Below are 23,840 nucleotides of genomic sequence, written 5' to 3'. Positions count from 1 at the left end.
GGCGCGGACCAGCTAAATATACAACGATGGATATAAACAGCGCCACCAATTATTATATCCGAGTTTGTGAATATAACACTGGCTCTCACTAACCTGAGCCCTTAGGAAACGTGAAGTAAGATGGGCACCAGTCACAAGTAGTCTCATGTGATTGGTCCATTTTCAAACATTTTATTTCGCAGCGCAAAATTAGAAATTTTTATCTGGCATACGAAAGAAACCTCGGGCGAATTCGAATTTTTCTCCTTTATTTGGTAAGCCAAGTGAGGATATTTGTGACACCTGATTGTGCAGAATGTGTTCAAGGATATTACTGTAACTTTTGGAATTGTCTGTCTTTTCAAATAATTGAGCCAGTAGGCAGTACTAGTACTAGGCGAAGTGACGTTTTTAGAACACGATAGATAGAGAAAGACATGAAACTTGAAAGAGCCTGCTGTTCTACGGACAACACTTTGACTTTGATGCCCCTAGCCCTGTGCACAAATGAAAACCCTTGCATGCCATGAATGACATGATAAGACTTGTTTACAATGTCAGTTGTCTGATAAAAAACTTACATCATGACCTTAGTATTTTCCTGAATGCTTTGTAATTTTCTCACCAAAATTTTACATTTTATGATTTTGTCATTATGAGATTGTATCCTACATCACATTCTAATGCAATGGCTGTTTTAATATTTGAACTTAAACTTCAAGGAAAATGAGTGTGGCCGTATGCCATTCGGAACTCTCCTCATATTTATCAATTATATTTACTTAGGCCTACACTGGTTTGAATATAATATAAAACCAGTTGTTTTGGGCAAATTGTTTTCGCCACTTTACCATCCGCAAGTGATTTAGAAGAAAGCTGAAAATGTCCACAAGCATGACAAGCCATCAGAAAATTTTAAAAAGATTAGCGAGTCATGGGTGTTTCAAACCTTACTCAAAATACACGTAGTACTAGTAGTAGGGCCTACATGCCATGACATTCCGTCACATCAAATTCATGAACATTTGAAATCTTTCCACATTCCAGATTCAGATTGTGGTTCTGCCCTACACATACAGTAACAGATATGGCAGACACTACGTGCATGGACTACGATATGTCTGACCCTGAAAACGACGAGACAACACAAGATACACAAGATGTATGCAAGAACCTATTGGAGGTTGGTGTCAAATTCTGGTTGCCTTTCTGGGTTTTATTCTTCATGATTCTACCATCGTTAATGAATTGCAGAAAAATACAAGAAATGTCTTTGTACAGTGTATGTGCAAGACAATATTCAATTTATTGGAATTTGCGTATCACAGAATTGTTGGCATTTGACTTGATAATTTGTTAGTAACATTTTTGGGGGCAAACTTGAGTTTTCCGGATTCTGAGCACAGTCCCAATAAACTTCCTGGATAATCTGCCACCGGATTAAAAAGAATTTGTGTTGGTTAGCTGCTTTCCTTGTTTGCCTGCAGGCAAGACTGCAGCAAATTGTTTGGTACAGGAACCTAACGTAATCACAGATGAAGTACATTCCAAAGCCTGCTGGGCAGAAATGCCCTCCAAGAGCACAGGGGCAGCATTTTCCACCCTTCTTCAAAGAGATGGTTAGTGTTTCTATTTGTGTTCCAAATTGCAGGATTTTTCAGTTCCAGCTGCCAAGCTGATGAGGGAGAGCGTTGCCCACAGCCGTGAGCACATGCAGGTCTATCTCAGGATTCGACCCTTCACCAACAGGGAGAAAGAACAGGGAGAATCACAGGTAAAGTTGGCCATTGTCGTCGACTCCGTGCATTAGCAATAGAGGAAACTACATAATGTGCAAAGGGCATTTCGCCGTCTCATGCCTGTTCGTGTAAGCTATACTCAGCCGCATCCATGAAGGAAGATGTACATGTAAGCTCTTACTTCAGTGCCTGTCTGATTTTCGCTGGTAAATGGTTGCCCACAAAGTCCGCACCATCACTCAGAATTTTACAATACAAGTAAGAGTTTGAAGTTGTATTATTGTTCTTTGGGTACACAGTGTTCCACTTATTAAACAGGTTCTCTTTTCAATTTGTTTGTATTTTCTGAGACTGTTGTCTCAGCATCCACTGATATTTGAATGACTGGGGACGGCTTCCAGTTGACACAAGTTTGGTTGAAACCACAATAACTACCTGTACATGGCTTGCTTGTAGGACTGCATGGAGGTTTCTCAACCATCGTCACTCTTGATGAGAGCTCCCAAGGACAGTTTCACGTTCAAGTCCAGCCAACGTGGCTTCAGCACCATGACCCACAAGTTTACCTTCAGTCGGATCTTTGGCGAGGACACCGCCCAGAAGGAGTTCTTTGATGAGACCATGCTGGGCACTGTTAAGGATTTCATTGATGGCCAGAACTGTTTGTTGTTCACTTACGGAGTCACTAATGCTGGAAAGACATACACAATACAGGGTACACGTACATACATGAAATATATGGTTATATATTGCCACTATTCAAAACAAAAAAATTTGTAAATGTTATCCCGTTGCATTGTTTTAAAGAGAGATTTAACTGTTGACTTCCTTTTTACAAATTTTTCCCCATAATTTTGAATTTGTTCTTGGCTCACCTGGCAGGCGTTCCTCAAGATGGCGGCATCTTGCCTCGCTCCTTGGATGTCATTTTCAACAGTCTTGAAGGTCGGCTGTTTCCGAGTATGCAGTTGAAGCCTCGCTTCTTCTGTGATGTGGTTAAACTTGACGAACGCCAACGCAAAAAAGAAGCGTACATCAAGGATTCTGTTCTGTCCTTAGCCGAAGGGATCTCAACTAAACAGGTAAAAAGCTGCAATTGAAATCGGTCCAGCCACTGTCGCATCAGTGGAACTTGTTCCTGTTTCTTGGTCTTTTGAATTTGTGCCGTAGATTCCAGACACCTTCCTTCAATGCTCACTCTTCTCTTGCTCTGCTCAGGACGGGACTCGAGACAGCTCTGGGATGGATGATGCAGATGACTCTAGGGCTTCCAATTACACGACAGCAACTGAAGATTCTCAGTCAGAAATATCAGTTACCAGTATTACAGATGATGGTAAGATCGTCCCAAAATATATGAGTTTAATTAATTTTTTGATGCACAACTCAGCCTTGCTTTAACTGACCTGAAGAAAAGTAAAAATAAACATTTAAATCTGACCCAAATAGGAGTCACTGCTTATATGAATGGCAGGTCGGGTTGTTGCTGTGCAAAAAGCCAACTATGGTGCTATAGATCCAGTACACAACATCAACTTTCCAGAACTCATCAAGATTATCTGAAGGTGAATTATCCATCTTCCATACCCCTCTACAGCGAGTGTACCCAGTGTTCTTGAAGATGTCAACAACCGTATCCCTGATGATACCTCAATCGATGTGGAGGCCCAAGGTCCCCTGAAATTCTCCGTCTGGGTTTCCTTTGCCGAGATCTACAATGAGTATATCTACGACCTACTGGAAGCCATCCCAAAGGCCAAGAAAGTGCGCCGTCAACCTCTGAAACTGTCCGAGGATAAGAACGGGCAAATATACATCAAAGGTAACAATAACAAAACCACCAAATTGGAATCCTTTTCTAAAACCCAGATGGGATATGGCTTCAGTAAGATAGAGTACATGTTACTGAAGTCTGTAGATGGTGACATTTAAGAGTGATGATATTGACCACCTGACAAATATCTTGACTATTATTTTTCTCTAAATATGATTGCGCTCCAGCTTGATATTGGTTTGATTTTTTGTGGGTTTTTTGTTAGGATTAAAGGAAATCTGTGTGCAGAGTGCTGACGAGGCGTACAAAATTCTCAAGATTGGTCAGCAGAATCTTAGTATTGCTGCCACCAAGTTGAACCAGTGCTCCAGTCGTAGGTAAACATCTGTATTTGTTGGAAGAAATCCAAGGGCAGCTGGGGACCGCCCGCCTTAAAAAAGTGGCAAAATGTTTTCTACAAAATATTGAAAGGGGAATATTTTTGTGTATTTCGTTTCCCAAATTGTATAAAATCCCCAAAATTTTGCCATCATCCCCACCATGTGTTTCTATCTCCCCCTGCCAAAAAAAAGGTTCTTGATTGGTCTTTGTCAGGGAGATGAGGTGTTGCAACTTTTGGAGAAAATCTTCATTTAATTTTGTTCTTACAAAAAAACTGTCAACGTTGAACTACTTCACATTGGTGATTTTTGGTTTGATTTGTTTCATTAGTCACTGCATCTTCAGTATCAAGATCCTGAGGGTTGTTGATGTTGAGAATCCACACGTTGCCAGAGTCAGTCAGTAAGTAGATTTATTCTACTCAGTAAGAACTGCTCTACTCACATCTCACGACACTGATGAACTCGTACTCCGGCAAAATTTATTGTCCTTGCTTCTTACTTTCATCAGTCTTCTGACCTACAGTTACACAGCGTGAATTAAGGTTTTCAGCAGCTTCATTGGTACAGATGTTCAGAACTGCAGATAAACTGCAGAATCCAGTCATTTTACTATAAGTGACAAATGCAAGTGGCTTTTAAATTGCTTATATTCCTTTCATTCCAGGCTTTCATTCTGCGATCTGGCAGGCTCAGAACGATACACAAGAACCCAAAACACTGGTGACCGTCTGAAAGAAGCTGGCAACATTAACACGTCACTGTTGACACTGGGGAAGTGCATTCATACTCTTCGATACAATCAGAACCACCCAAAGTATGGCGTTCATTTCTTTGCTGTCTTCACTAAATCGTTTAAATGTGTGTCCAGTTTCAATTAAAAAATTCAGGCCCAAAGCAGGCCATCAACTACTGGTTCACGAACAGATTAATTGATCCACTTTCCCAACATTGTTTCCAGGTCCCAGCCCAAGATCATCCCATTTCGGGAGAGCAAGCTGACTAGATTATTTCAAAGTTTCTTCCTCGGTAAAGGCAAGGCATCCATGGTTGTAAATGTCAACCAATGTGCCTCCGGATTCGATGAGACCATCCAGGTTCTCAAATTCTCGGCCATTGCAAAACAGGTACTTCAAATGACACCTTTTTAAAATGCCTACTTAGCTTTATAGTTTAAATCAGCCATGGGATTCGTAGACTTTGATTAATGCAGCAGTGTGGGCTTAGCACCGTAAGCATTAGCATTCTCTTAATCTTGAAGTTTCTGGATTTGGAGAGATACATTATTGTCTATGAACAGGTGACTACAGTGACCTCCAAGCTGGACAACAAGTGGAAGGTACCTGCAGCAGCCGGCCCCAAGTTAGTCCCTTCCCGTGCCCTCTCGCTGGCCCTGCGGCAATCATTGTCTAGTGGCAGGGTGTCAGTGCCTTGGGCCACACCTGGCCCTCCACCGGACCCCAACCTAGATCTTACTACAGTGGAAGAGTCGTTCATTGAAGAGGAAGATGAAGATGAGGAGGAGGATGTGGAGAGGACACCCAAGGAGTCGATCCTGAAAGGACAGTCTAGAGCTGTAAGTCTTTAGATGGCGAAAGTCTGAAATGGACTAGTTTCAGATTTTTGGGGTAGACCAAGGGCATGTATAGTTTATCTGTGTGGAGATGCTAGCTTTCAGACAAGTGTTTATTACATGCATACAGATTCTGACCTGATTTTCAATATTATTTAGTATATTTTGATTGAAGCAGCAAAGCTTAGATCTCACTCTTGTCGCGTTTGGCCGAATCCATTTGATCAGCATGGCTTGAACTATAGTAAGTTGAATTTACTATAGTTGATGGATTCTCTTGCCTGTCATAACATCAGCTGTCCGCCTAGGCAGCCGACAGCTTTTGATCAGTGAATATCCTCTGTCATTATCTGGAGAGAAAAGGACTTTATGAAGGCTCCAATGGGCTGATATGCTGCCTTGCATAAAACTGGCATGTGCACAGCTAAGTATTTAAAAAGCAGGAAATAGTCAGACTAGTGCGTGTAGGGAGTAGACGGTGAAAGGAGAGTCTATGGTCGTAGTAAAACTTCATTTAAAAAAATCAAGTATTACCAAAAAGGAAAACTTGTGCCATTTGTTTCTGCGCAGGAATTGATTGGCTTGGTAGAGGCCCTTAAGACACAACTCATTGAGGAGAAGAAGAGAACCATGATGTTGGAGGTACAGATACGAGAGGAAGTCTGTCAGGAGATGGCTCAGCAGTTGGTCCAGATTGAAGGAGAATACAAGTAAGACATGCCAACGAAGAGCTGGTTGAAATAGATTGGTCTTGAAGATCACTGTTGTGAGAGAAGAGATTTTCCTTTGTTGAAAGAGGTGGTGATACATGCGCCGTGGGATGTTTGGGAGGAAATTGTGGGGATAGTTGAAGCATTATTACAATGTTAACAAGGATAATGAAATCACTGGCAAATGATTCATCAAACTTAACTAACAAGTAAAATGACTGATGTTCATTTTCCCAGGGACCAGTTGGAAAAAGAACGTCTCAACACTGAAGAGATGTTTGAGAAAAGACTGGAAATGTATGAGCAGTTTGTCATGGATTCACGCAAAAAGCCACAACCTGATAACAACAAGGAGGAGGAATATGTCTCGAGTCTTCTCCTTCATGCCGAGCAAGTGAAAGTCCAGGTAAGAAAGCCTGCGAAAGTTTGTGCAGCGCATAAAAGTCAACTCATTCGAAGAAGTTCTGAAAATACTAGCTTTTCCTGTTGGCCAAAACTGAATTTTTTTTTCACTGTACTGAGACACTGTTGTAAAATCCTGAACTACAGGACAAGGAGAAGATTATTGAAGGCCTTCGCCAAGATATTGCCATGCTGAAAGAAGCCTTTGAGGATTCCCAGGACAAAATGCACTCTCAGGATGCGATGCTGGCAGAGCTCCAGGCGCTTACTGAGACTGAAAAACAGGCCCTGGAGGAAGCAAAGGCTAAACTCTGTAGTAAAGATGAGAAGATTCTAGAAATGGAGGCAGCGCTTCAAAAATTACAAGGTAATACCATTATTTATTTTCTCTTTAACGTAGATGTGGAGGTCTCAGTACCTCTGAGGGCAGATATGGTTATTATATTGAGCTGTTTGTGCCTGATAATGTCAGCACTGGGCTAGTGTACTCCCAAGGGAGCTGAGACGGTGTCGGGTATGTTCAAGAGTTGTCAACTCAGCATGTAGGGACAATGTTAATTAATATATTGGTGCCTTTGACAGATACCGTTAAGATACTCTGTGCCTTGATGTTATAATATTATTCGTCTGATACACTTCAAAATGGATGCATGTTTTTTTTATGTATTTACAGATGCAGCAGCAGCTAGAGAAGAGGAGCAAAGTAAGCGAATCACATCGCTAGAGGAGAAGATAACTGCAGCCAAGCAAGCCCTGCAGGAGGCAGAGAACAACAGCAAGGTATACCAAGAGAAGCTGTCTATGGTCCAGCAGAAGCACGCCAACCAGGTCGCACAGCTCCACTCTGAGTTCAAGATTCTCCAGGAGAGTCTAGAATCTCACCAGGCCACATCGAACGTGGACAAGGATCTCTCTGGGAAACTTGCTGCAGCCATCTCCGAAGCAGCCGAGTTGAGATGCCAGCTGCAGTCGTCAGCTGAGGAACACTCCAGCGTGGTTACTGCTTTGGATGTGAAAATGGAGGAGCTTCAGAATAAGCTGAATGAAACTGAAGTGGTTATCCAAGATTACCAAACAAGCCTCAAAGAGGCAAAGGCCCAGGTTGAAAGGACAGAGGAGAAGCTGCAAATGACAGAAGTGGGCAAGTCAGAGCTCCAAGATGAACTCCAGTCCAGGATAGACGCTCTCCAAAATGATTGTAGGGAGCAGGAAAGTAGAGCAACTGGCCTGGCGAAAAAGTTGGGAGATTCAGAGACAGAAACAAAGAGGGTAATGGAGAAGCTGAACTCTTCAGAGGTTGCACACTTAGAAGTCGTTACTCGTCTTGAGGACCAGATTGAACAGTTGAAACAGGAGTTGGTGCTCAATGCTGAAGAAGACGACATTGAGCTGGGCCAAGCCAAGAAAGAAAATAATGAAATGCAGAAGAAAATTACCGCCTTGAAAGAAAACTATGAAAAAGAGGCAGCAGCCTTAGAAGATGCTCACAGCAAAGAGAAAGAAACTCTAACTGCAAAATTGAGTTGCTTAGAAGAAAGCAGATCACAGTCGGAACGGGAGCTGGAGAAGCTTCTTAACGAAGCTAGGCAAGAAGCAGAAGAGACCAAGTCTAAATTGAACGACCTACAGATCAAGCATGACTCGGAGGTAGGGTCTCTTCAGGCTGAAGTCAAGGCTTCCTCCAAGACGCTGGCACGGGTAGATATTAAGATTGAAAAGGAGAAACAGAAAAGCTTTGACGCAGAAGAAAAGGCACTGAGAATGGAGGAGGAAATCACATCACTCAGGGAGAAGAACAAGGAGATGGAGGATGTCTTGGCTGACATGCAGGCCCGCTTCGACCAGACCAACACTAAGGGTCAGGAGGCTGCTGTCCGTGTAGCAACTCTAGAGAACAACCTTGAGTATCTCAAAGAGGAGATGTCTGTAGAGCAGAAGGCCCACGTTGAGACCAAGAAGGTGGCATCTGAGTATGGCTGCCAGGTTTCCTTACTCCGTTCCCAGCTGGAGACAGCAGAGCGCACTGCCTCAGCCAATAGCAACCTGGCCAAACGAATCAAGGACCTAGAGGCCAGCCTGCAAGAGATGCAGCAGGCCCTTTCAGACAAAGAGATTGCCCTGGCAGAGGCATCCAAGTGGCAAGGGAGTGCCAGCGACCTCCGCTCGCAGCTGAAGGTATTGGATGACAAATTGAAAGAGACACAAGAAAAGCGATCAACGGCAGACAAGATGGTGCAGGAACTGTCTAATCGATGCACTGGATTACAGCAGAGCCTTGCCCAGAAGGAACGAGAACTGGCTGATCGTGTTTCTAGTGAACAGAAAAGTAAGACAAAGGCAGATGAAAGCGAGTCCGAAATCCAACAACTGAAGGTAGGTTTTCCTAAATTTATTTCATTCTTCAGCAGTTCAAATAACATGTACATGTACTTCAAATTCTGCAACACTATCTCACGTTGGATCTCATGAATAGGACGTGCAGGCTCAATCGGAGAGAAAGATACAAGCTGTTGAGAAAGATCTGGAAGAGCAGAAAGCTAAGACGAAGAGCAAAGCTGAGACCATCAAGTCATTGATGAGTAAGGTGGAGATGCAGTGTCTTAAAGAGAAGTCTCTTGAGAGAGGTAAAGAAGACTTTGACATTTTGGATGGTACAAAGTCAGCACTATCTTTCCCAACATTGAAACATCTGTGGTAGGCATGCGCTCACAGAAATGAGTACACAAAATTTAAATGTGGCCTGTTTCCAAGGAGTTTGTAACTAGAATATCATTTGAAATATTTTGGTACTTTTAATATACATGTATTTTGTGAGTCTACAGTAAAACAGGGAAACCCTCTCATAATTACCGCATTGCAAAACAGTTGCTGGAATAGATCATGATTCAGAGGAAAGCAAGCATCTAAAATTTTAAAAGTTGCTATCTGTTGGATAATCAAGTACATGTACTTCGGTCATTTTCATCGGCTTAGATTTAGCCTCCAACAAAGAGGTAATTGAAGGACTGAAAGCAGCACTTCAGGAACAAGAAACGACAATGGCTAGCCAGGATGAGATACTAGCGTCTAAAGAAGAGGAGCTCCAATCTGTCACCCAAGGTTGGGGCCTAACATGAGTGTGATAGTGGTGTGCTATAATGGCTGCAGTCAATTCCAGTACTCACATACATGTATTTTGCTTTTCATCCACTGCTGCCAGTTGGTTTTTGACACTGTGCTCCCAGCAAGTGAAACTATGAAGCTCTGTTGTTTTGAATTTCATTTCAGAACGGGAGGACCTCCAGACAAAATACACTGATTTATTAAAGTCATCCAACGAGTCTCGACAAGAAGTACGAATGGCAAACAAGAACCACGAGCGCTGGATTACTGAGAAGGAAAATCTGAAGAAGGAACAGATTGAGTTGCAGCTGGAGTTGTCCAAGACCGAACAAGAGAGAGAGGTGAGCATTTTCATCCTCTACATGGGCTGTGATTCATATTTTTGCTTAGTTGTTTTTGTGATTTTTTTCCATTTTTTAAAGCAAAATGAAAATTGGTTTTCTGCTAATAACGAGCAGCTTTCATTAGAGGAAGGTTTATTTTTTGAACTATAAAAACATGCATCCCTGTATTTACCCCTTCCCTTTTTTTCAGGAGCTAAAAATGAAGCTCTCAGAATCAGAGTCTGACCTAAAGGACTCCAAACAGGCCATGAGAGACCTGGAGCAAGACTTTGGCAACCTCAGACAACAGATGCAGGCAGCTCCCAGTCATCCCGAAGATTGTCCCGACAAACTCCAAGCCCAAAAGCTGCAGAAGAAGGTCACTGCCTTGGAGCAAGAGGTTCAGTGATTTTCTTTACAGTTTCCCCAATATTCTTGAAACCTTTTGGGCTGATTGAAAAGCTGCAGTTTTTGTCTGGTTTAAATGGCACTGAGGTCAAATTATGTGGCAAGGAAGAGTTTAGCTTGTGAAAAATAGGTTACCGTCAAAACTGAGGAGTGGTGTTACCATGAAATCTAGTGGCAGTAAAAGCAGACCGTTTACTTAGAATTTCATGAGTATCATGTCTTTATCAATTTGCCCCCAGATTATGAAACAAGTGGCCAGCAAAGAAGAGACGCTTACCAAATGGCGTGAAGAAAGAGACAGACTTGTCAAGGCCTTGGAACAGAAAATGAATTCTCTCCTTGAGGCACAGAAGACAAATGAAGCGGCTTTAGCCAAAAAACAGGAGCACATTGAGCTCCTCAAGGTACAAACTACCAGGGATATCGGTTACTGACTTGCAGCACTCATTACAGTTGGTCAGTTGCCTTTTGGGCTGAAAATTGGGATGCAAATCATGCAATCCATTACAGGTTCATCAATTCCACCTGTTACAGTTCTGAAAAGAGAAGCCAATGCAGCAATTTGTCCTGCTCAAGGACGCTGCTCTCTTGATTCCTGGTGTAGGTTTTGGTCCACTCTTTGAAAACCTTCCAAATATTTTCACAGATTTGTTTCAGTGTTTAATTGATTTACTTTGTAGGCTAAGATGATGGCAACTTCAGAGTCTCAGGCCATCACCGATGACGAGAGTGATGTAGAGGAGCAAGAAAGAACTAAGACAAGAGGGCAGCCTGTCAGTGGAGACCTCCAGATGGAGGTGCAACAGTTGAGACAACAGGTGTGGATTAAAACATTCTGGGTGGTTTGAAGGAGTTCCAGGTGTCCTTTCAATACCGTCATCTACTTTCCTGAACATTTCTGAAGCCAGCAAAAAATTAAAGCACATCTTGTACAAAAAAAGCAACCCCCACAGTCCAGAAAGCTAACTGATCCGTGCATTTGTTTGTAAAAATCTATTGCTACCTCAACTCCAGTGAAAAGTTTTAGTTCATTCTTATTTCTAACATTCTGAAGAATTTGCAAAGGACTTTCCTGCATTTACAATGAGTAATCCTTACGATATTTAATTCTCCTTGATTTTTCAAGTTGCACAAGGAGAAAACAGACAGGGAGAAAGTTGTCGCTGATTACGAAGAAAGTCTTGAGGTGAAGAGACATGCCATCAAAGAGCTGGAAGGTGCCAATCGTCACCTTCAACAACAGCTTGGACTCATTGAGGTAAGTGGACATCGAAGATGTGGGTCAGCTGTAAATGCCCTGGAAACTGACCTATCACCAACAGACAGGAATTTGAAAAAAATTATTACTGATATTAAGATTCAGCAGTTTAGTCATTTAATGTAACTTTCTTGATACAAAGACCTTTGGGTATAATCTGGAAATCCTTTTTACCTTTGCACTTTTTTACATGTGACCGTAAACCAATGTGAGTAATCTGGAAATCATAATCACCTTTGTACTTTTCTTACAGGTGAGTGTTGATGTCAAGCCTCTATCTCCCAGCCATTCAGAGTCTTCCACTGCCAGGTTGTCAGCCCGGTCCCCATCCCCCCAGCCTGACCCAGACTCCCCAGACCTGTTTACCGTGGACGTCAAAGACCAGGAGAGTTTCCACCAACCTGGCCGGCGTCGCACACGCGTGGAGATGGATGTGACACCACTACAGAAGAAACAGCCAACTCGCAAGACAAGGGCCAATACACGAAAAGCCAAGAAGAGAAAGAGCACAGAGCTCCTGGAGGTTAGATAATCTCTCTCCTTTTTTTTTTCTTTCCACAGCTTCCCTATTCTGTTCAAATCTAGAAATTGTGGAGATGCAGCAATCACAAGTGGTTCTTGTTTTTCTTTTTCCCGCTTGCAGGAAATTGATATTGAAGCTTTCCAGAAACGAAGTCGAGCTGAAGAACAGAGCACAGCAAGAGCTACTCGCAGTACGCGTCGACGAATGACGAGAGCCAACAAAGAGAAAGAAGTGGTAAGATCACCGTCAGTTCATTGTCAGCTAAACGTTAATCACTTCCCATAGGAAGAGAATCATGACATTACAGTTTACTGTACGTAATTTGAAACTGTTTAAAATTGTTATTTCATACTTTGGATCGCATGCAAACTAGAGAGACAATTGTGTCGTTTTGGTTGCTAAATGAATTGGTTTAGCAGGTTTACCTTTGTGATGACAACCTTCACATAGCTCAGTTTTGGACATCATTTAGGTCAAGACACATTAAATCCCAAGATCACTCCCATAAACCTATGTATGAGATGTTTTTCTTTGAGCAAATAAAGTTTTCTTTTGCTTTGTGGCAGCACGATAACAATGAAAATACCCTGGACAACAAATTGGCTGAGATGCCTTCCACCAACAGCCGAGGGAAGAGGGCAGCCTTGTCAAAGATTGGTGACCTCCTGCAAAACACTCCACTCGCAAAATCAGGTATTCAATTCTGTCTAGCGAATTTGAGTGAAGCTTTTCAAACTTGTGTTTTGTTTCGTTTGCTGTCTTGAATTCTTGCTATCTCACATCTTCTGTTAGAAATCTTTGTGTGGTGAAGTCTGACGTCTTGTCTTCATTTCTCTAAAGCTGTGCCACTTGCTGTCTGAATCATTCACGTTACACCTGTTGTCTTTCCTGCAGTTGTGTTGAATCCCCAGTCGATTATTCTACCCTTTCACCCTGTTTGTCTGACTTTGCTTCTATCTGGAAAGTTTACGCTTTCAACTTACCTCTTTGCAAAAATCTGTTTGCGGTTGTGGTTTGCTGTTTATGACTAGATTTAGCATCTATCAAGGCCATTTTTCTTACCTGCTAATGTAACTCCCATCGCCACATCTCATGAATATAATGGAAAAACCATTTTGATTTTGAATGATGTTGTGGACACTGAAACATACGTCCAAGTGGGGCTGTGTTTGGTCATTACAAACAAGCCTACATTTTACTCTAATATTACTGAAGTAACAAATACATGCACTGAATATGTTAGGCGCACTTGTGCATAGCCTTTGATATCACAGTTGTGAACTTGGGATGGTAAATGATGGAACTCATATAGCTTACAGAAGTTGCACATACAGAATTAAAAAGACCGATGATCATAGTCTGTGTGACTCCAGTGATGTGACGATGGGAGTGGCCTTGTTCCTCCCTCCCCAACTCGCTACACCCCACCTTCTCTCTTTGCGCTTCTTGTTTGCAGCCACCTCTAAATCCTCCTCATCTCATCCCCAACCTCCAGCCAAAAAGTTTGTGGAGTCAGCCGCCACCCACATGACATCTCCAGCTAAATCTCCGGAGGTGGAGGTGGTTGCTTGTTACCCACCGCCCACCACGGAGAAAAAACGTAAGAGACGACTGCTGAAGACTGATATCTCAGCTCCATTTGCGAGTTCACCATTTGAGGTACGGTTTGGTCATATCTTTGTGCCCTTGAAAGCCCCTTCAATTCATAAAACTTGCCCCAGAGAGCAATCACTCCAAGTCAACAAAGTTTCCATGAAACAAATTTCGCATATTTTTTATCACAAAAACCAACCACCCATGGTTTCTTTTTATGTTTTAACATTTACTGCATTGAGATCAATAAAAAAAAAAGAGACGAAAAGATATCTGAATAATGATGAGATCATTCCTCCACCTTGTCACCGCAGGTGGTGAATGTCGGAGAATCCAAGAGTGATAACTCCCACAGTATCGTCACACGTAAGCTGAGATCCCGCAACACAAGAGTGTGAAGAATACATGTACATGGAAAAGTAAATGTACACTACATCAAGTCTGACATTCTGATGTCTGTGGTGAGTGTAGATAACGCTGAAGGTTCACCAGCTCCGATAAAACACAAGGCGCAAATTAAATTCCAACAGACTGCATAATTTTCGGAGTACACATGGATAGATCTGTTAATAAATCCTTATGCATGCATCATGCTCTTGAATCACATTAAATGACTTATTTTATTTTGCACAAATAAGTGTCAGAGATATAATTAGTACTAATTGGTACTACGACAATGCCTGCAAGTTTCTTTGGTGTATTCAGAATCTCAGGTACATGTCAAAATGACCATCCAAGAGAAATCAGAGTCCACCCTTGCTTCTTAAACTTTGTTAGTGTACAACTTCCTGTAGATAATTTTTATGACGGTTCACTAAGATCATTGTAAGAAAGATTGAAATGATTCAGCAGCGTCTACCTGTACATAGAAACGTTTGAGAGTAGAGTTAATACATGTGGTTTGATCGTAGTTACAGTGAAAGGACAGCAAAGCCACAGCCATATCAGCTGTGCACGTATGTTGCGGCTATGACCAGTGTTGATTTGATCACAGGTACAGTGAAAGGACAGGAAAGCCACAGCCATATCAGCTGTGCACCTATGTTGCGGCTATGACCACTTTTGATTTGATCATAGTTACAGTGAAAGGACAGGAAAGCCACAGCCATATCAGCTGTATAAGTATGTTGTGGCAATGACCAGTTTTGTTTTTCATTTGGTACAGTAAACAGCCGTAGAACTGCATTGCCAATTTGAGACATAGCCACTGATGAGTAATCGGGAAGCTGTGTCATATTGAAGAATGATGTCTTATACATGTACAGTGTCATTGTGACAAATATTTGACAACACAGAAAAAGAGCTACATGTTTACAATGTGTAAAAATGTTGTTCACTGTTCTACCACTTCATTCTTATTCACTACAAAGTAAAACTTTGGTAGTTTCGTTTCTGATAACCCCTAATTTTAAAGCTTAAATATAAGGCTAAAGACTGCAAGTTCACATCACCTACTTTCAGAGCATCACTGATGTAAACATGTCTTATTTTATGCTAATTTTCAAAGCCACATATTCCGAATATACATGGTCATTCAGACTGGTTCTTATTGGAGTGGTCATATAGTTAATAACACCGAATTCATTAAACCATTGTGAACATTGAAACTTCAAAATATTGACTTGTTTTCATTTTTATGTGTTGAAAGAGTGTGACAGTGCAATTGTTGTAAAGTGACCAAGTCTGCAAACGCATCCTACAAACGAAGCATTTCAATACATCTGATAACATTAACATTACAATGCTATATTTCCTACGTGATAAATAATTCAAAAAAGCATCCACTGCACATTCTAAGTTGCTAACTGACCTGCACGGGAAAACAAAACCAAGACACAAAGTGTAGTCCTGCTTTGTAATATTAGTGCACCAATGGACTGTACATGTATTTCATTTGTACGTACATAAATTAAACCATTAACTTGGTAAATATTTTGTGGAAGTTTTCTGCAGCTTGTGGTATGCGATTGCAATCATAACCCCAAAACTTTCATTCACGAAGTTGAACGCACGCAGTCAAAATGCACAGGTGTATATTTCTTCAGATATGTAAACATTTTAAAAGTAGTAATGTATTACCTCTGGTAATTTATAACATCGGGAATTGAAAATCCGATTGCACCCTAGCAAATCAATTCCAAGAAATTCTCAATATACATGTTTAATTGTATTTAACAAATAAGCATAGAAACCATGCCTTCCTGTTTCTTTATCAACTCTTTCATTCTACATCTTTTTGAGTACCTTTTTTTTTCAGTGAGGCAAATTGTGTAAAATAAATGTGTCAAATCTCTTTCAACCGTGACACTTAGTTCAGTTATGAGTGATTGAACTGATATTAAATCAATTGTGGAAAGTTGACATTCTTTGCTAGACTACAAGATGTAGTACAGTCATATCGCAATTTTTTAACGATCAACAATTCTGTAGCTCAGAAAAGCCATCACTGATAACAGCAGCTCCGTCAGGGCATGCTTGTTGCACGAAGTCCTCCCCTCTGTAAGGCCTGTGTGATTGCCACAGAAGATGGCTGATCAATGTTTACCAACATCACCTCGCGGAGGTTCTTGCTTGACTGGCGACTAAAATCAAGCAAAGCTGACACAAGGGAATCGGCACATACGTCCTTAGGTGAGCCAGCTGACCCTGAGCCTATCAAGGGTATCGCCAGAGATCGCACCTCATTCTCTTCTGCTTTCAGTAGACAGTTCAGAAAGGTGTCATGAAGCTCACTGCTATAATTTGGGCCACGTTTGATGGGTCCTACAGTATGGATGATAAGGCAGTTGAGGTTGAATCCAGGCGTCAGGAGGCACTCAGCTACGTTTAACGCCTTGTCATCACGATTATGTATCATTTCTAAACAGTATTTTTGCAGCGGAGTACCAGCTGCCGACACTAAAGCCTTTGATACACCTCCCCTGTTACCCAAGGCTGGATCTGTAGGATTAACAACAGCTTGCACTGGCTGCTTAGTGATATCACCCTCGCAAACACTGATTTTCATTCCCTCCCCTGTGACAAAACAGATACTTTGACGTGATGCTTGCAATGCAGCAAATGCACGTCTCACTCCTCTCTGTAGTGGACCTAAAGAGCGAGGTACAGTAGAGTCCGAGTCAGTCTCATCAGTTGATGACATCCGAGTTATCTCTTCTTTTGCCCCTTTGTAAGGTGAAGTCTTCAGAGGGAACACTTTCTTGCGAGGCTTAACTGGCACAGGACTCTCTTCAGCCACCTTTATACCAACATCCTGCATGGACAGATCATTTTCATCCGATCCACTGCTGCTTGGTGAACTTCTATCTTCAATTCCATCTGCCAACGACTTTACGAACCGACGTGCGATTGTCAAACCATCTTCGTTACCTTCCAACAAAAATCCTATTCTGTTGCCTGATTCATGAGTGATCTTGACATGATTGTGTTCATGCTGTTCTTCTAAACTGTTTATTAAATAGCCATGATGTTTAAGAATGACATCCATTTTTCTCTTACTCAAATGAATAAATTCATTGCTGACAACATTTGCAGTCAAGAAGGCAAGTATTCTCTGCTTCATCTCCTCCAAGTTCGTCTTGAATCCAGCCAACTCCAACTTATCTAAAGCAAAATGTTGAAAGTACAGAAAGAAATGGGTAACAACTGAGGGTTTACCGCTGGCTGATGAGTACACGTATATAGCAGTGTTTTGTTTTATTTAAATACATGTGTAGATATAAACTTGTTACCTTCTGGTTGATTGATGTTGACCACAGCAAGCTTCTTTTGGTTTTTTCCATCCAGGATATCTCTTCCAGCCTGGCTCTTCAGAACGGCCAGCTCACCTTGATTCTTGATAGGGATCACATTTGCTTCTATTTCCCGATCAATGAATGCTTTGGCTTGGATTGCATCCTCCCTCGTTGCACCAGATATGATGATCTTGCCATCATCAGATCCCTTGCATGCTGCTCGAATTCCCCGCGACCCTAAGATCTCTTGGATTTTGTCTGAAAATTTCTGAACAAACTGAACTTTTTTGCTCGCTTTGAACTCCACTCGCTCAAGACTGTCCATTTCTCTCCGCATTAACAATTCAGCTCCTTCAACATTCTTTCGTGTTCCTTCAAATATGAGTCTGGTGTTGTCTTGTAAGGGAGTGACTGTGATGTTCAGGTTAGGAAAGGCGTCTTCAATTTTATCCTTTATGCTACAGATCAAAAAAGTCTGAAACTTTTCTCCAGTTAAGTTGATTTCTTGTTTTGTTTGCTGAGCTTCAATCTTGGCCTTTTTTATCAATTCTTTGATGATTAAATCAATACCATTCACTCCTTTATCCACATTTTGTTGCTCTCCAACAAAATGGATTACATGTCCATTGCTATCAGGTTCCAAAGTGCAACCTTTGATGTCAAGTTGATCTATTTTAGCAATGGTGTCTTTCCACAGTGGTGGTGGGACAGGGATCCCTGTTGACTTTAATTTTTTCAGGAAGTTTGCCAAAACTTCTTTAGCAATTTCAGGCCATTTGAGCCTGGAAGATTGCCTCTGCCCATCTTCTGGCAGAGGCTCTAGCCTAGCTACTGTCTTGTCGTCACTATATGGCCATTTCAGAGTGGCCTTCACGTCACTCAGCTTCTGAACCAAAGTCTTCCTTGTGTGTTGCCCCTTTTGTCCAAAGATGAACTCCATGACAGGTTGTGGCACCTGTACAGTGAATGGCTTAGGGATGTGTGGAGTCGGGACATCTAACGGGCTTATTCTTCCAAGACATTCATTGTACTCTTCAACAGATAGCTTGACACCTCCAACCGTATGGGGGCCCTTTTTTGACAGAACATCACCCACAACTAGTGAAAAATTAAGCAAATGAATCTTGGGCCATTAGGAATGCTTAGTTCATAACCTGACTGAAATTAACGTCTAGCTATTACATTCATCGAGAGGAAAGTGTCTGGAAAGATTCTAAACAAGAAACTGCTTGAAGAATTGCTGCCTTCATCAATCTTATCTTGACCTACCTTCCCAGTCCTCAAAGTAGACAAAAGCCTGAGCAGCCGTTGGCCCTTGCTGTACCTCCCTGACACCTTTGCCACCACTTTTCTTTTTGTTGTCAAAATACAACTCCATCATTGCTGTAGAAGCTTTTGGTGAGAATCCTGCAACAAAAACATTGTAAATGGCAAAAGGTACACACTAAGGTTATGTGAGCTACCTTGGGCTCACCATATATCTAAAATGTACAATGTAAATCTGTTAAATCTGCAGCTTCACTGATAATTGATATCCCCACATATTGCAATTTTGTTAACAGACTTTGCGAATCTCACCTTGCACTAGGATACAATTGGACTCCTGCACTTTCTCTGCTGTCACCTGGATGCCTAGTAAATTCTTTGAAGAAACCCTTTCAATTGCTCTTTGAAGGTCTACAGACAGCAAAAACAGTTTTTCCATTAATCAGTCACTTCCTTTTTTGCACAATTAAAATTATCTCTTGAAGTGCATTGAAAATGTATGCTTTGCTCCGAGCAAGTAATTTACATACATGTATTTGTGCAAAGAAATATACTTCAGGGTTAATGACCACCAGGTCAAAACTTCTTCTTTGTCCCGCATTATTTCAGTTTTTATGAATCAAAATGTTCCTAATGTTTTAAGTTCTGAATGAATTACCTGGGATGTCCTCATTAAATGTGCAGAGTGCTGTTCCAGGTATCTCACCATATTGGATTTTGAAGTCATCCGTGCCACATCGATTCTCAACGAACATTTTCACCAGCTCTGAAGTACATCCATCAGGAATTCCTCTTAGCAACAGACATCGTTTCTTGACAGGAGGAGGGCGGGGCTTCTTCTTTACAACCTGTCGCACTGACAGAGTTGCTCCTCCTACCTTGTGTTGCTTCCCAATCACTTTGCTGACAACTGAGGCATTCGAACAAATGAAAGAATAAAATAACAATAAATACCCGATGATAATAACACAAAGTCTGACTTTGCACTAAGTTTTCTCTTTTTTGTCAAGATTTCAGTCACAAGATCACCTTCTTTGCACAACAATTGTACTTAAAAACCTTTCCCACAAAAACGATTAGGCTACTACATGTAAATGTTAGCTTGTTTGAAGTGTTCCTACACTTCGATGTTGAATGAAAGATGTTGAGCAACATCTGTGCATATGTGCTGCAGTGCATGTACATGAAGAATGCCTTGGGAAAATAGCTCACTTGATGGATCTCGGTATGTCAACCGAATGGTTCTAGTCTTGGGGTCATGCTCCCAGGTTTTGATATCGCCTCCTCCAGACCTTCTAGGATTCTCAAAGTGCATCTTGAGCATCTCAGCTGATGATGGTTTGAAGCCTGTGACTTCAACAAACTGTTCCTCATGTTCTGGCTCCTCAAGAGGCAAGCCTTCCGTGGTAAACGGCTGGCAGATTTTGAAAACAAGCATCAAAAGAAGAAACGTTCATAAAAGCTTTGAAAGCAATGTGAATATTTGCACCTTTTGCTCTGCTTATTCAGGGTTTGAAGACACATTAGAGAAGCCTTATCCTGTTTTATCTGTGGATCTTCCATAGTTCTTATGAGAACTTATAGCATAAGCTTTCCACCTTTCATATTGCCTTTTCCTACCTGATAAGTTTTGGGCAAGACACGATGAGGAGATTGGCTGAGTGTATCGCCAAGAGATTGATGCCCTGGTTGACCTGTGATTGGCTCAGAGAGATGAGATGTCGGAGTGTCTGATGGACTGAGTCTTCCTAAACATTCATGGTATTCTTCAACGGATACTTCGCTGCCACCTATCTTGTGGGGTCCCCTTGACAAAACACTGCCAACAACTTTACAAAAGGCAACGAAAGTATGAAATGTGATGTAATTTCAACACATCCATCCATCCAAGAATGAGCACATCCATCAATGGCATGGTGGAGGCTGTAGCAATGTAAGCAAAGTTAATTGTGTGGCATATACATAAAACATTTCAAGCACGAACATGGTTGTATGCCAAAGGTCAAATTCATGTGCTGAGATTTTAACACAAAAACTTTAGTTTAAAGTTGTCCAAGTTCAGAAGTGAGTTTATGAAGAATCCCACAGCTACTACCAAAATGTCTAAATGACATTTGAGCCACCTTTATCAGAATGTTTGATTCGTAATCTACTTGCCCAAGAAGGTCAAAGAACGTTTTCCTGTTTAATTTCCCTCATTTTGTCAACTCACCTCCCCAATCTTCGAAGTAGATAACAGCTTGACCAGCCCTCGGTCCCAGCTCTACTTCTCTGACACCACCACCTCCACTTTTGGAGCGGCAATCAAAATACAACTCAATCAAGTCCTCTGATACATTTGTCGCAAACCCTGTTAAGCAGACAGGTTTAATATAGCAAAGATTACGTGATTTAAAGAAAACTTTTGACATTTTTAAGGGAGTTGCACACAAACAACTAGAAATACTGAAGTATTCAAATTGTGTTTGATGTGTTATTAATATTTCACTAAAATTTCCATATTTCTTAATGGAACCATTAGTTGCATGTAACATTCTCACCTTGTAATAGGATACAATCGGATTCATACAATCTCTCTGCAGTCACAAAGACTCCTTTCAACTTTTTTGAAGAAATCCTGTCGATTATTTCCTCCAGGTCTGCAGAAATTCAAGACATTGAGAGTATGACTGGTCTGTAAGCATAGCCAGCTCATAATCAATGAAGACAGCAAATTATCTGAACACAACTGCATACAGAAACCTGAATGCAACAGTCAGAAAAAATTTAATAAACAATTCAGGAGAAACTCATGCAGTTTTGTAATGTCAAAATACAAGGACTAATTACATTACCTGGGATGTCCTCATTGAATGTGCAGAGCGCTGTTCCAGGCATCTCACCATATTGTATTTTGAAGTCATCCGTACAACACCGATTCTCTAAAAACACTGTCACAAGGTCTAGACTACATCCATCAGGAATTCCTCTTAGCAACAGACATCGTTTCTTGACAGGACGAGGGCGGGGCTTCTTCTTTACAACTTGTCGCACTGACAGGGTTGCTCCTCCTACCTTGTGTTGCCTTGCAATCACTTTGCTGATGACTGAAGCAATGAAACACAAGGATAAACATTATAACTACTCCCATTAAACTCATGGCATCACTCGACAACTAAGTTGGGGTTGAAAAATTTTTTCAAAAATACTTTCAAAAGTATTGGGACACATTTTGGGGAGTTAGATAACACCATTATTAGTGCAAGCATTTTGAAACTTTTCAGCTGGCTGCTTAATTAAACTAACAAGAATAAATGATGACATCTATACAAGCGATGGTTGAGAAGGGTTAACTATGTAGACCATTCTCAGTCCAATATTTCCATGGAAATAATTGTGCAGGTTTGGCAGACATGTACCTGATGGATCCTCAAAGGTCACTGTGATGGTTGCATCTTTGGTGTTTCTTTCCCATATCTTGACATCACCTCCTCCCGACTTGCGAGGATTCTCAAAATAAAGCCTGAGCATGTCATCTGATGTAGCAGGCTTAAAGCCAGTCACTTCAATGACTAGTTCATCTTCTTCTAAATCTGCTGACTCATCATCACCGGAAGACGTGGACAACTGGTCTTCATCGTCAAGCTGTGGATGAGGACTTGCTGAGTTTTCATCATCGCTACTTTCCTCCTCACTCCACTCACCATCATCATCACTTTCACTTTCTCCTCGGTGAAGAGGTTCATTGGACTCACAGATTTGATTGGAACCTGTGTCACAACTCTCTAATGATGCTTCCTCTTTGACTTCGCTGGCAGTGTCCGATGAATCGCTGGACAGGCTTGGTTGATCTCTGCCAAATGATGGTGAGCTTTGACCAGGAGCAGATATTTCACTGAGAAGGGGACACTGGTTGATGTTTTGCTGTAATTCAAAACATAAGAAAAGTTGTAAGAAATGTAAAGCCTACCAGAACAATGTTCACAGATGACATCTGAAATGATCTTGGACAAAGTCTGCTGAAAATGAAAGTTGTTGGGCAAGTTAGTGAGTTGCAACATTGTCTCTATTGTACTAAGCAATCTTAACATGATATAGACTGTAAACAAACTTTGACAACACCTTGAATGATTCCAGGTAAGACTCTACTGTAGAAGAACCCAGTGCAGAACCCTGAAGTGACTGCCCTCCAGAAAGCTGGTGTGGATGGACTTCCAATAACGCTTCATCATCGTCAATCTCCAACATGTGAAACTGATTCGCTAGCACCTGCTGAACACCTGTGAACAATCAAGAGATGGGAAGCAGAAACTGTGGCCTATCAATCATGCAATATTGAAAACAATTTCCACGAAACAATTATTTACATGTACATGTATGTCACCAGCCCAACTAGCTGGCTACACATGGGAAGATGAAGGGGTAGTTGGCAAGTTTATCTGGAAAATATTCTTCAAATTGATGCACAACAAGTGCAGAATCAAATTCAACGAGATTCCGATGATGCACTAAGGTTGCTGGTACTGCTCTTCCAGCAATGAAAAGTAGGCCTACAGTTGTGGACCATACTGGGTCGGTCATTTCCAGGACCAACACTGTACCAGGGAAAATGTTGGGTTGGTTGATATAATCTGACGAGACCAAGAGTAGTTTTATGATTACATACAACATGGAAGCCGATCACAGGCGAAATGTCAGGCATATCAGGCAGACCCCCCTCCTATTGTCCACATCCAAATCCCACTAAATCATTAACGGAATACTAACCTGACGGCTCCAGAAACTTCACAGTCATCCACAGTCCCCCGCCATCCTGAAATATGATATTGACATCCTCCACTCCGCACCCGCCACTGACTTCCACTTGTTGGAAATATTTCCATATCTGTTCTTTCAGTCGCGGTCCTTTTGACTGATAATGTTTGGGAGGAAGTCGAACGCGAATGGTGGCCTGCGAAAGATCTTGGGGATGTTCCATGGCTCAACTGAAGCCTGACAAGTGACCGGATGAAATTTATGGCAAGATTTGAAGCGGCAGGATAATCGACCCGACGAGACACAGCCCGGGTTGTCATTGCACATAATAAGGGGAATTCC

The 23,840-nt window shown here is 41.6% G+C and overlaps 2 protein-coding genes across 3 annotated transcripts; one reads left to right on the top strand and one right to left on the bottom strand.

The window, feature by feature from the left end:
- The first annotated feature begins 127 nt into the window (after window positions 1-127).
- On the top strand, window positions 128-15,379 carry LOC110979876 (uncharacterized). Of its 2 annotated transcripts, none has more exons than XM_022236009.2 (28): window positions 128-254; window positions 1,027-1,162; window positions 1,631-1,753; window positions 2,175-2,433; window positions 2,601-2,800; window positions 2,937-3,054; window positions 3,316-3,540; window positions 3,758-3,869; window positions 4,204-4,275; window positions 4,540-4,689; window positions 4,834-4,999; window positions 5,173-5,448; window positions 6,016-6,155; window positions 6,393-6,561; window positions 6,705-6,924; window positions 7,231-8,930; window positions 9,031-9,181; window positions 9,531-9,656; window positions 9,825-10,000; window positions 10,194-10,382; window positions 10,630-10,794; window positions 11,071-11,208; window positions 11,517-11,648; window positions 11,902-12,171; window positions 12,292-12,405; window positions 12,738-12,864; window positions 13,667-13,830; window positions 14,079-15,379. In XM_022236009.2, exons 2-28 carry the CDS (start codon window positions 1,067-1,069, stop codon window positions 14,160-14,162), a joined length of 5,862 nt encoding a protein of 1,953 aa, XP_022091701.2. In that variant the 5' UTR covers window positions 128-254; window positions 1,027-1,066; the 3' UTR covers window positions 14,163-15,379. The 2 variants fall into 2 exon arrangements, with proteins under 2 accessions (XP_022091701.2, XP_022091698.2); XM_022236006.2 differs by having other exon boundaries at window positions 13,628-13,830.
- LOC110979878 (protein mono-ADP-ribosyltransferase PARP14-like) lies at window positions 15,092-23,840 on the bottom strand. The gene is made up of 13 exons (XM_022236010.2): window positions 23,511-23,840; window positions 22,866-23,023; window positions 22,163-22,667; window positions 21,599-21,850; window positions 21,305-21,403; window positions 20,977-21,114; window positions 20,385-20,593; window positions 19,977-20,178; window positions 19,423-19,674; window positions 19,077-19,175; window positions 18,768-18,905; window positions 17,496-18,596; window positions 15,092-17,367 (listed from the first exon to the last, which is right to left on the bottom strand). Exons 1-13 carry the CDS (start codon window positions 23,719-23,721, stop codon window positions 16,229-16,231), a joined length of 4,503 nt encoding a protein of 1,500 aa, XP_022091702.2. The 5' UTR covers window positions 23,722-23,840; the 3' UTR covers window positions 15,092-16,228.

The sequence above is a fragment of the Acanthaster planci genome, linkage group LG13 (assembly GCF_054643075.1).
Source record: "Acanthaster planci isolate LZ-2023a linkage group LG13, COTS_SCS, whole genome shotgun sequence".
Taxonomy (NCBI): domain Eukaryota; kingdom Metazoa; phylum Echinodermata; class Asteroidea; order Valvatida; family Acanthasteridae; genus Acanthaster; species Acanthaster planci.
Note: the sequence above shows the minus strand (reverse complement) of the source record. Positions and strands in the feature narration are given on the sequence as shown.

Coding starts and splice junctions, on each gene's coding strand:
- LOC110979876 (XM_022236006.2), top strand. CDS start 1,067: ATGGCAGACACTACGTGCATGGACTACGATATGTCTGACCCTGAAAAC. Junction 5,449..6,015: donor TGAAAGGACAGTCTAGAGCT/GTAAGTCTTTAG, acceptor GTTTCTGCGCAG/GAATTGATTGGCTTGGTAGA. Junction 12,406..12,737: donor CCAACAAAGAGAAAGAAGTG/GTAAGATCACCG, acceptor GCTTTGTGGCAG/CACGATAACAATGAAAATAC.
- LOC110979878 (XM_022236010.2), bottom strand. CDS start 23,721: ATGGAACATCCCCAAGATCTTTCGCAGGCCACCATTCGCGTTCGACTT. Junction 20,179..20,384: donor TCTTGCCCAAAACTTATCAG/GTAGGAAAAGGC, acceptor AAAATCTGCCAG/CCGTTTACCACGGAAGGCTT. Junction 19,176..19,422: donor ATTTAATGAGGACATCCCAG/GTAATTCATTCA, acceptor TGCTGTCTGTAG/ACCTTCAAAGAGCAATTGAA.